Below are 12,164 nucleotides of genomic sequence, written 5' to 3'. Positions count from 1 at the left end.
GGTACTTACATAAATACACACACCCTATCTAATTTTATGCAGCATCGATGGCAGAAGAGAGTAGGAAGTTATTCCCATTGTTCAACCCTCTCCAAAAGCTTTGAAGTCATTCCCAATGTTATCTCCAAAGTTATTACTGAACCCACCCCACGCCCATGAGCTTGGAACAGAGGCCTATGGTTACAGAGAAAACAGAAACAATTAGGTGTAAGCTCTGTCTCTACTCTGTCATTTGGTTCACCTAGTTTATCTGTGTTTCCATCCACTCGCCCTTCTTGCCCGGAAGTGAGGACTAGGTGTTCCTCTTTTGCTGGAGGTCAGAAAGTCCATCTGTGTTCTGAAACACAGCCTCCCCACTTCCTCAGGGATCTTTATCCATCAGTGAGTTCTTTTCTTCCTGCCTCTTTAATGACGAGTCCCCAGGTTGCTCTTTTCTGCTTATAGTCAAACAGTTTACATATTAGGAGAAGCAAACATACTAACTACTTGTAGTGCTATGTCCCAAGTTATTAAAGCTGCCTTTCATGACCAAGCTTCCAGAAAGGCTACTCTTCTTGCTGTCACTTTCCATTTCTTATCGGATCTTCAGCTTACTTCCATTTATCTTCTGCCCTGATGGTGCCAGCAAGACCACCCTCAGTCCTGGGGCATCTATTAAAGTCTGTTTCTTCTTCATTCCCATGCAGCCTCTCTACCCTGGAGCATCTCCAAACTCTCCCCAGAACTCCTTTCCCAGTTGTTTTCTGCCTTCTCTTAAATATAGTTTCCACAGATATTTTCATATATAATCTCCTGGGAAATTTCAACAGTTTACACTGTTGAATCCTAATACCCTCAAGCTATATCACCACTCAGAGCCCCAGAGCCTTGTCATCTACTGATTACCAGCCATTTTCCCCCTGGATGTCCCAAAGACACTTTACACTACCATATGTAAACCCAAATGTTACACTCTCTCACGTCTACACTCTGCTCTATTATGTGCACTTACATTAAGGCAGAGCCTGGGAATCATTCTACATTTCTCTTTTCTCCACAGTATCTCCCCACCCTCCTTCCTTTCTCCACCTGCCCCAGCCGGGGGTCTCATCATCTTCTGCCTACTCCAGTCCCCTACCTCTAACCTTGCCCACTGTTCATTTACCTCACAGCCACCATGATCTTCCCAGTATGGAAACTTTAACGTCCCATGTGCACAGATACTGGAGCGAGGCAGGCATGGGTAACTTGCTGAATTACCACAAGAGTGCCTAACAATTAGCACTGGGAATATCTTATACTCCACAGGTAAGTTGGAACAGGAAAAGAAATTAAGAATCTTTGCCCCATCGGACTATATTTATACTCAAGAGTAATTTAAATACTCTTCTTCGAATTTATTCCTTATTCAACAACTTAGAAATGGAGAGCTGCTTAGGCTTATTGAGAGATGACACTTTCATAGATGGCTAACGTGATATAAATGTGAATACTGTATTTATAAGTAGTATCCAGCTTGCGTCTCAGAAATCGGCATAAGCAGGTCCTACCTGGAAAGTATTCCAGGGTATTCCCAATGTAAGGTGTCATGGATTAATGTCAAGTGCATTCAGTCACAAGCATACTATGCAGCATAAAGGATCACAATTTAGTAAATGATACCTCCATTTTGAGTAAAAAGTTAATACCTTGGGAATTTCAATGAAATGTATAAGCACTTAATTCCCGTCAAATTGTTTTGAAAAGTAAATTGCTAGTAATGTGTCTTGAACAAATTAACAGAGCCTAAGGAGTATATTCAAGATGTTCATTTTCCAGTTATGTTTTTTCCAGTTTTATCCCAAGTAAAAGCAAAAAAAGGTAAGAACTTCCTTAAAAAGAAAGTGCCTATAATTTATCTTTCTTGTACTCATTTTCCGCAGTATTTCTGTGTGAAAGCTAGTGCTTCAAAAGTGCTGTATCACTATGACAAAGCAAATCAAAGAGTTCAGGACACTATATCCTGTGTAACAGTTACTAACACAGTATTTTAAATGACACCATCAACAGGGTGCCAGGGTGACTGGCTCAGTCAGTTGAGCAACCAGGTCTTGGCTTTGGCTCAGGTCATGATCTCAGGGTCCTGGGACTGAACCCCAAGTGGGGCTCCCTGCTCAGCGGGAAGTCTGCTTGAGATTCTGTCCCTCTGGCTCTCCCCCACCCCCACACATGCTCAAAAACATACTCTCTCTGGAATAAATAAATAAATGTTTTTTAAAAAATTAAGAATAAAGAAATAAACACCAGCATCAATACTCAAGACACAGCAAAACACCTCAGTGGTTCCCAGGCAGAAGGGCTGAGTCAAGCGGCACAGGGAGCCGGCAGAGGTGGAGGTGAAAAGCCTCCCAGCGTGAACAGGGCCATGCCCAGTGACCACAGTAAGGCATTTTCTACCCCAACAGGAGACACACTCCTCTTCTTTCCTTATGGATACACAACTGCCACTTATTTCCGGGACAGCTACCTGACACCTGCCTTTGAAAGAACATAACCAAGCACTCCATCTTAATAAAATACAACTGAAATGCAAAACCACAGAAAAAGAAGCTCGAGTTTCCTTTAGCTGCGAGAAGTGTAAGAAATAAAGTTAAAATCTGACATAAACAAGAAATGCCATCAATGTTGAAGAATAACAAGGTGTAACCATTTCTATGAATTAACACTGACTTTAAGGACCAATCAACTGTACATCTAAAACAATCTGAAGAGTTCTTCGTGTTCCCCCTATATTATCTCATATAAAAATTGTGAACTGTTTAATGCCAGCATTACTATCAAAATTTTGAAACATCATTCTACTTACTTTACATTCTTCATTTTGATAAAGACAGTTTCTTAGAAGCTGCATAGCAATGCTTAACTCTTTAATAAAACCATCCTCCTGTTTAAACAAAAAGTAGTTTTAAAATGTGAACACAATGACATATTCCAATTTTTATATACAGTAATTCCTTCTCCTTTGGGTCACATTACAATGCAGTATGCTCTCATTGCGCCTGACCACCATAACTTTGAGGGGACTGACAAGCTAATGATCTCTGAAAGATGACCATATCTCAAGAAGCGCATCCGCCACAAAAAAGCTATTTCTGTCCTATCAAGCATGGAGGAACTGAGATATACAATGGGCTCTGTGTTTCATCTCAATAAAGTGAAGCAGGTACTGACTGGTTTTCAATCATATCAGGTGTTGGCTGACTTTCTCAATGATGAAGTAAAGAACCTTTGCCTACAGAAGAAAAAGGAAAAGAGGCAAGAAAAGAAACTGACAAATATGTAACCCCCTGCATCAATAAAATTATTAAATGAGGCTTTTTCTTGGTTTCTTATCATATGCAACAGAAAGTAGGTATTACACAGGTCACTGCTATAATGGCCTTAGCTATATATGAATATATGTATACTTCTAAATTTATAAATACATATGCATTCATCTTCTCAAAAAGGAGCATATCCCCTTTTTTTTGTATATATGTAGGTTTTTCTTTCTTTAAAAATTTGAGAGGTCGTTTCTTCTAAAATACTCCCAAAATTAAGTGGGTGGCTTTGTTCTATTCACCAGTCTAATATATATATTTTCCTTTTTCTTTTCTTTTTTTTTTTTTTGAACTTCTTTTTGCCCCCATTTCCCCCCACCCAAGATTTGGGGTCTCTTCTGATTTGGTTAACACACATTTTTCTGGGGTCTTTGCCACCCTTTAACTATTTTATTCTCTCCTTCATATATTCTTATTTGGATAAAATGTCAAGGCAGAAAAACTCACCACAAAAAAAAAGAACAAGAGGCAGTACCGAAGGCTAGGGACCTAATCAATATGGACATTGGTAATATGTCAGATCTAGAGCTCAGAATGACTATTCTCAAGGTGCTAGCTGAGCTCAAAAGAAGGCATGGAAGGTATTAGAGAAACGCTGTCTGGAGAAATAAAATCCCTTTCTGGAGAAATAAAGATCTAAATCTAACCAAGCTGCAATCAAAAAAGCTATTAATGAGGTGTAACTAAAAATGGAGGCTCTTACTTCTAGGATAAATGAGGCAAAAGAGAGAATTGGTGATATAGAAGACCAACTGACAGAATAAAGAAACTGAGCAAAAGAGAGACAAACAACTACTGGACCACGAGGAGAGAATTTAAGAGATAAGTGATACCATAAGATGAAACAACATTAGAATAATTGGGATTCCAGAAGAAGAAGAAAGAGAGAGAGGGGGGCAGAAGGCATATTGGAGTGAATTACTGTAGAGAATTTCCCTAATATGGCAAAGGGAACAAGCATCAAAATCCAGGAGGCACAGAGAACCCCACTCAAAATCAGGAAGAATAGGTCCACACTCCGTCATCTAATAGTAAAACTTACAAGTCTTAGCGACAAAGAGAAAATCCTGAAAGCAGCCTAGGAAAAGAAGTCTGTAACATACAATGGTAAAAATATTAGATTGGCAGCAGACTTTTCCACAGAGACCTGGCAGGCCAGAAAGAGCTGGCATGATATATCCAGAGCACTAAACGAGAAAAACATGCAGCCAAGAATACTATATCCAGCTAGGCTATCATTGAAAATAGAAGGAGAGATAAAAACCTTCCAGGACAAACAAAAACTAAAAGAGTTGTAAACACCAAACCAGTTCTACAGGAAATATTGAAAGCATCCTCTAAGCAAAGAGACAGCCTAAATTAGTAGACCAGATAGGAACAGAGACAATATACAGTAACAGTCACCTTACAGGCAATACAATGGCACTAAATTCATATCTCTCAATAGTTACCCTGAATGTAAATGGGCTAAATGACCCAATCAAAAGACACAGGGTATCAGAATAGATAAAAAACAAACCCATCAATATGCTGTCTACAAGAAACTCATTGTGGACCCAAAGAGATTTGGTCCAAATTTAAAGTCCACTTTAAAATTTAAAGATTCAGGGGCACCTGGGTGGCTCGGTGGGTTAAAGCCTCTGCCTTCAGATCAGGTCATGATCCCAGAGTCCTGGGATCGAGCCCCGCATTGGGCTCTCTGCTCAACGGGAAGCCTGCTTCCCTTCCTCTCTCTCTGCCTGCCTCTCTGCCTACTTGTGATCTCTGTCTGTCATTAAATAAATAAAAATCTTTTTAATAAATAAATAAATAAATAAAATTTAAAGATTTAAAGTGAGGGGGTGGAAAACAATTGACCATGCTAATGGACATCAAAAGAAAGCTGGGGTGGCAATCCTTATATCAGATAAATTAGATTTTAAGCCAAAGACTATAATAAGAGATGAGAAAGGACACTATATCATACTTAAAGGGTCTGTCCAACAAGAAGATCTAACAATTTTAAATATCTAGTCCCCTAACATGGGAGCAGCTAACTATATAAACCAGTTAATAACAAAATCAAAGAAACACACCAACAATAATACAATAATAGTAGGAGACATTAACACTCCTCTCCCTGAAATAGACAGATCATCCAAGCAAAAGATCGATAAGGAAATAAAGGCCTTAAATGACGCATTGGACTAGATGGACATCACAGATATATTCAGAGCATTCCATGCCAAAGCAACAGAATACACATTCTTCTCTACTGCACATGGAACATTCTCCAGAATAGATCACATCCTGGATCACAAATCAGGTCTCAACCGGTATCAAAAGATTGGGATCATTCCCTGCATATTTTCAGACCACAATGCTCTGAAGCTAGAACTCAATCACAAGAGGAAATTTGGAAAGAACCCAAACACATGGAGGCTAAAGAGCATCCTTCTAAAGAATAAATGGGTCAACCAAGCAATTAAAGAAGAATTGAAAAAATTCATGGAAACAAATAATAATGAAAACACAACGGTTCAAAATCTGTGGGACGTAGCAAAGACAGTCCTGAGAGGAAAGTATATAGCCATACAAGACTTTCTCAAGAAACAAGAAAGGTCTCAAGTACACAACCTAACCCTACACCTAAAGGAGCTGGAGAAAGAACAACAAAGAAAGCCTAAACCCAGCAAGAGAAGTAATAGAAGAGAAATAATAAAGATCAGAGCAGAAATCAATGAAACAGAAACCAAAAATACAACAGAACAAATCAATGAAACTGGGAGCTGGTTCTTTGAAAGAATAAGATTGATACACCCGTGGCCAAACTTATCAAAAAGAAAAGAGAAAGGACCCAAATAAATAAAATCATGAATGAAAGAGGAGAGATCACAACCAATACCAAAGAAATACAAACAGTTATAAGAACATATTATGAGCAACTATACGTCAGCAAATTTGACAATCTGGAAGAAATGGATGCATTCCTAGAGACATATAAACTACCAAAACGGAACCAGGAAGAAATAGAAAACCTGAACAGACCCATAACCAGTAAGGACGTTGAAGCCCTCATTAAAATCTCCCAACAAACAAGAGCCAGGGCCAGATGGCTTCCCAGGGGAATTCTACCAAACATTTAAAGAAGAATTAATTCCTCTTCTCCTGAAACTGTCTAAAAAATAGAAATGGAAGGATAAATTCCAAACTCACTTTATGAGGCCAGCATTACCTTGATCCCAAAACCAGACAAAGACCCCATCAAAAAAGAATTACAGACCAATAACCTTGATGAACACAGATGCGAAAATTCTCACCAAAATACTAGCCAACAGGATCCAATAGTACATTAAAAGGTTTATTCACCACGACCAAGTGGGATTTATTCCAGGGCTGCAAGGTTGGTTCAACATCCGCAAACCAATCAATGTGATACAATACATTAATGAAAGAACAAGAACCTTATGATACTCTCAATAGATGCTGAAAAAGCATTTGAAAAAGTACAGCATCCTTTCTTAATCAAAACTCTTCAAAGTGTAGGAATAGAGGGTACATACCTCAATATCATCAAAGCCATCTATGAAAAACCCACCGCGAATATCATTCTCAATGGAGAAAAACTGAGAGCTTTTCCCCTAAGGTCAGGAACACAGCAGGATGTCCATTATCACCTCTGCTATTCAACATAGTACTAGAAGTCCTAGCCTCAGCAATCAGACAACAAAAAGAAATTAAAGGCATCCAAATAGGCAAAGGAGAAGCCAAACTATCACTCTTTGCAGATGATATGATACTTTATGTGGAAAACCCAAAAGATTCTACTCCAAGTCTGCTACAACTTGTACAGGAATTCAGTAAAGTGTCAGGATACAAAATCAATGCACAGAAATCAGTTGCATTTCTATACGCCACCAACAAAACAGAAGAAAGAGAAATTAAGGGGTCAATCCCATTTACAAATGCACCCGAAACCGTAAGATTTAGGAATAAACCTAACCAAAGAGGCAAAGAATCTGTACTCAGAAATCTATAAAGTACTCATGAAAGAAATTGAAGAACACACAAAGAAATGGAAAAATGTTCCATGCTCCTGGATTGGAAGAATAAATATTGTGAAAATGTCTATGCTACCTAAAGCAATCTACACACTTAATGCAATCCCTATCAAAATCCTATCAATTTTTTTCAAAGAAATGGAACAAACAATCCTAAAATTTATATGGAGCCAGAAAAGACCTCAAATAGCCAGAGGAATGTTGAAAAAGAAAGCCAAAGTTGGTGGCATCACAGTTCCAGACTTCAAGCTCTATTACAAAGCTGTCATCATCAAGACAGTATGGTGCTGGCACAAAACAGACACATAGATCGATGGAACAGAATAGAAAGCCCAGAAACAGACCCTCAACTCTATGGTCAACTAATCTTTGACAAAGCAGGAAAGAATGTCCAATGGAAAAAAAGACAGTCTCTTCAACAAATGGTGTTAGGAAAATTGGACAGCCACATGCAGAAAAATGAAACTGGACTATTTCCTTACACCGCACATGAAAATAGACTCAAAATGGATGAAGGACCTCAAGGTGAGAAAGGAATCCATCAAAATCCTTGAGGAGAACACAGGCAGCAACCTCGTCGACCTCAGCCACAGCAACTTCTTCCTAGGAACATTGCCAAAGGCAAGGGAAGCAAGGACAAAAATGAACTATTGGGACTTCATCAAGATCAAAAGCTTTTCCACAGCAAAGGAAACAGTCAACAAAACCAAAAGACAACTGACAGAATGGGAGAAGATGTTTGCAAATGTTGTATCAGATAAAGGGCTAGTATCCAAAATCCATAAAGAACTTATCAAACTCAACACCCAAAGAACAAATAATCCAATCAAGAAATGGGCAGAGGACATGAACAGACATTTCTGCAAAGAAGACATCCAGATGGCCAACAGACACATGAAAAAGTGCTCCACATCACTCGGCATCAGGGAAATACAGATCAAAACCACAATGAGATATCACCTCACGCCAGTCAGAATGGCTAAAATTAACAAGTCAGGAAAGGACAGATGCTGGCGAGGATGCGGAAAAAGGGGAACCCTCCTACACTGTTGGTGGGAATGCAAGCTGGTGCAACCACTCTAGAAAACAGCATGGAGGTTCCTCAGAAAGTTGAAAATAGAGCTACCCTATGACTCAGCAATTGCACTACTGGGTATTTACCCTAAAGATACAAATGTAGTGATCCGAAGGGGCACGTGCACCCGAATGTTATTAGCAGCAATGTCCACAATAGTCAAACTATGGAAAGAACCTAGATGTCCATCAACAGATGAATGGATAAAGATTTTATATATAAATATCATATATATATATATCTATATATATGATATTCCATCATATATATAGGTATATATATATATATATATGATGGAATACTATGCAGCCATCAAAAGAAGTAAAATCTTGGCATTTGCGACGACATGGATGGAACCAGAGGGTATTACACTGAACGAAATAAGTCAATCAGAGAAAGGCAATTATCATACGATCTCCCTGATATGAGGAAGTTGAGAGGCAACGTGGGAGGTTTGTGGGGTAGGAAAGGAATAAATGGGATAAAGGAATAAATGAAAAGGAATAAAATGAAACAAGATGGGATCGGGAGGAAGACAAACCATTAGGGACTCTTAATCTCACAAAATAAACTAAGGGTTGTCAGGAGGAGGGGGGAAGGGAGAGGGTGGTTGGGTTGTGGACATTGGGGAAGGTATGTGCTATGGTGAGTACTGTGAAGTGTGTAAACCTGGCAATTCACAAACCTATACCCCTGGGGCTAATAATACATTATACGTTAATAGAAAATTATTTTAAAAATGTAAAAAAAAACTATTATTATTATTATCATCACTATTATATAAAAACTGTGTTATCTTGAGCTTACATGAGCATGCATTTTGAACATGAGTCCAGTAAACAATGCTAGAAAGAGACATTCAAAAGTCATGGCAGGAATAAAGAGAGATTAGGAATACCAGCTCTACAACCACCCAGATCCAGAGCAACTACCAGCTTTCTCAGTTCCTAGTTTTATTACTATGTTGACCTTAGTGTTCATGAGAGAATAAATACGACCTGCTTAGAGAACAGTGCCTGCTATGTAGAAAAACTCGGTACGTTATATCTCATTCCTAGTGAGAAAAATACCTTGAGAATTTTTCTCACTTTGAGAGAAATACCTTCTCAAATACCTTTTCGCTTTGAGAAAAATACCTCCTTTTGTCATATAAACAATTTATCTGGTAAAATATCATACACACTTCAAAATGCTTATAATAACAAAAACATGCAATATATAAATCTCATTTTAAGCTCTTTAAGTGAAAATTAAGTCTGCCTGTCTCTCTCTCTCACACACACACACAGACACACACAACCCCAAGCCCAAAGTTGCTAATGTAGAAATCCCTTCAATTTATCTAACTATACTTTTCTTCTAAATCAGAGACCCATTTGTACCAAATGCTGATGTCATTTATAAGTACAGGAAACTGGAGAGATGGTCTCTACATCATTCCTTCATCCATCCAGATGTTTGGAATTCAGAGTTACCTGTTTCTTTAGGGCTGCTTTCCCAGGCCGGAGAGAATCTAGGTTCAGTTGTGCATTAATGTGTTTCATCTGCTCCATGCAGCTGTCTATTAGATCAGCTGAAAGATAAAATCCGAAACAATCAAAAGGATATTCCATTCCCAAATAAGTTGAAATCACATATAACAAAGTCTCCAAAAAATAATGCTTTATATTTCTGAGCAATATATCATTTTGATATTTTCAGGGAGAAATTAACAAATCAGAGAAAAAGAAAGAGAACTAAAATGTTTAACAATTTCAATGTTTTCAATTTAGTATGATACTTCCAAAACCTACTTTATGGTTTGAGGCATGCATAATTCATTTTAATAGCCAATCACAACAGAAATTACTAGGCTTGATGTTGCCGTTATTCTCTTTAACCCTAAGACCTATGTTCCCCGATTACAGAGGAAAAATCACAATCCTCTAGAAGGGAAATATATATGAAAATGCAGGATCATCTAACACTGTTGTTATTGCTATCAAAACTATGTAGGTGTGGGTTTTTTTTCAAGTACACAATATGTGCCTGTGGTTACTAATATTTAATTATTATAAAACTAAGTGATGTGTTTCTTCTTAAAGTTTCGCCACTAGGGACACCTGGGTGGCTCAGTCAGTTAAGTGTCCGACTCCTGATTTTGGTTCAGGTCATGATCTCAGGGTCATGGGATCAGCTGCGCATCAGGTTTCATGCTCAGCGTGGAGTCTGCTTGTCCCTCTCCCTCGGCCCCTCCCCTCACTCATAATCTCTCTCTCTCTCAAATAAGTAAAATCTTAAAAAAAAAAAAAAAAGCTACCCTACTGTTTATATATTCTCTAGATTAGTAATCATTACTCAAATAATCTACATGTATAATCTTTATTTTAAAAGTAATACATGTTTACCTTGTTTCTGCATGAGAAAAACTTTTTAGTCACTGAGATTTTTAAGTTCTTTACATTCTGAATCCAAAGAAAATTAAAAGAAATAAGCAGCAAAATATATGAATTGACGATAGGCCGTACCAGTTGAGTCATGTGGCTCACCTTTCAAAGCATGTTTCTGAGCTCTTCTACTGACAGCCAAAAGTGACATCAGTGCATTTGCAGCAACTCTTTTCAGGACATCTTTGGAGGATTTCCCTTCATAGCACTGCAAAGAATGTATACCAAACTGCCTTGAAGAAAAACTTAATCTGGAGCAAAACCGTTGTGAATAAAAGATGTGGTCTATTTAAAAGGTATTGCCAGGTTTCAACTACTCCATGAAATACACTGGAACTTGATAAATCATTAAGATTTGAGACTGAGAATGCTCCATGTGAATGGGACTGTAGAAGAAACTTACAATGTGGAAAAGAGCAACAGTCATTTTCAAAGGCTCATCATGTAAAGGAAGAACTGTGCACTTAACTCAAATTCACCAGGGAATGTACGTACATATGTGTAACTTATTAAAAAGGGCCCTCACTAAACGGCTGAATAGGAAAACTGCCATCAAATTCCTCCTATCTTCTTCTTGAGACACATCCCTCCCTCAATTTCCACCCTATATACCCCTATACCTCAGGGGATGTTGTTCTTTCCATCCTGCATTTCTGTAGTCACATTTATCTGTCATAGTACATGTTTGTTTGTTTTTTTAATTTGTCATAGTACATGTTTTAAAAAAAAAATTATTTCTTAATTTTGTTGACTTACATACATTTTTTAAAAATCACTTGTAATTTTGAAAACACTAATATTTTGTTATGTTTCTTTTATATATTTGATATTTATAAGTAAAAAATTTTTTTCATGAACAAAAATTTCAAATATATATAAGACTGAAGGAAACAGAATAACATACTCTCTCTTTTTAAAAAATTTTGGGCTAAACTATTTCAAGTAAATACTAGATATCATATAATGTCACATTCCAGTATACACAACCATAAAGCCATTATCATGCTTAACATATTTAATAATTTATTGGTATCAACCTAATATCCAGTCCAAATTCAGATTTTTCTCTTGCCTCAAAAATGTCTCCTTATGGTTGGTTTAGTGGAATCAGCACCCAATAAAGCCCTCACAGCCTATCAAAAGATCTCCTAAATCTAGAGCACCTGCCATTTTCACACCTTCCAAACCACCCACCAGGGTTTTTTATTTTGTTCCGCTCATATTGTTAGTTGTTGAATAAACCAGATCAGTCATCCTAAGGAATGCCCCACATCCTGGGTTTGAC

General features: G+C 37.8%; 1 protein-coding gene across 1 annotated transcript in view; it reads right to left on the bottom strand.

Annotated features, from left to right (window-relative positions):
- The window catches only part of LOC111154257 (rotatin), a 163,209-nt gene that overhangs the window by 15,131 nt on the left and 135,914 nt on the right, over positions 1 to 12,164 (bottom strand). Inside the window, exons 41-43 of the mRNA XM_022513760.1 lie at positions 10,982 to 11,087; positions 9,929 to 10,026; positions 2,825 to 2,902 (exon numbers count right to left, since the gene is read on the bottom strand). Coding sequence (XP_022369468.1) covers positions 2,825 to 2,902; positions 9,929 to 10,026; positions 10,982 to 11,087 — 282 coding nt within the window. The remainder of the gene's footprint in view (positions 1 to 2,824; positions 2,903 to 9,928; positions 10,027 to 10,981; positions 11,088 to 12,164) is intronic.

Source organism: Enhydra lutris, unplaced genomic scaffold (genome assembly GCF_002288905.1).
Source record: "Enhydra lutris kenyoni isolate GAN:26980312 unplaced genomic scaffold, ASM228890v2 scaffoldscaffold36, whole genome shotgun sequence".
NCBI lineage: Eukaryota > Metazoa > Chordata > Mammalia > Carnivora > Mustelidae > Enhydra > Enhydra lutris.
Note: the sequence above shows the minus strand (reverse complement) of the source record. Positions and strands in the feature narration are given on the sequence as shown.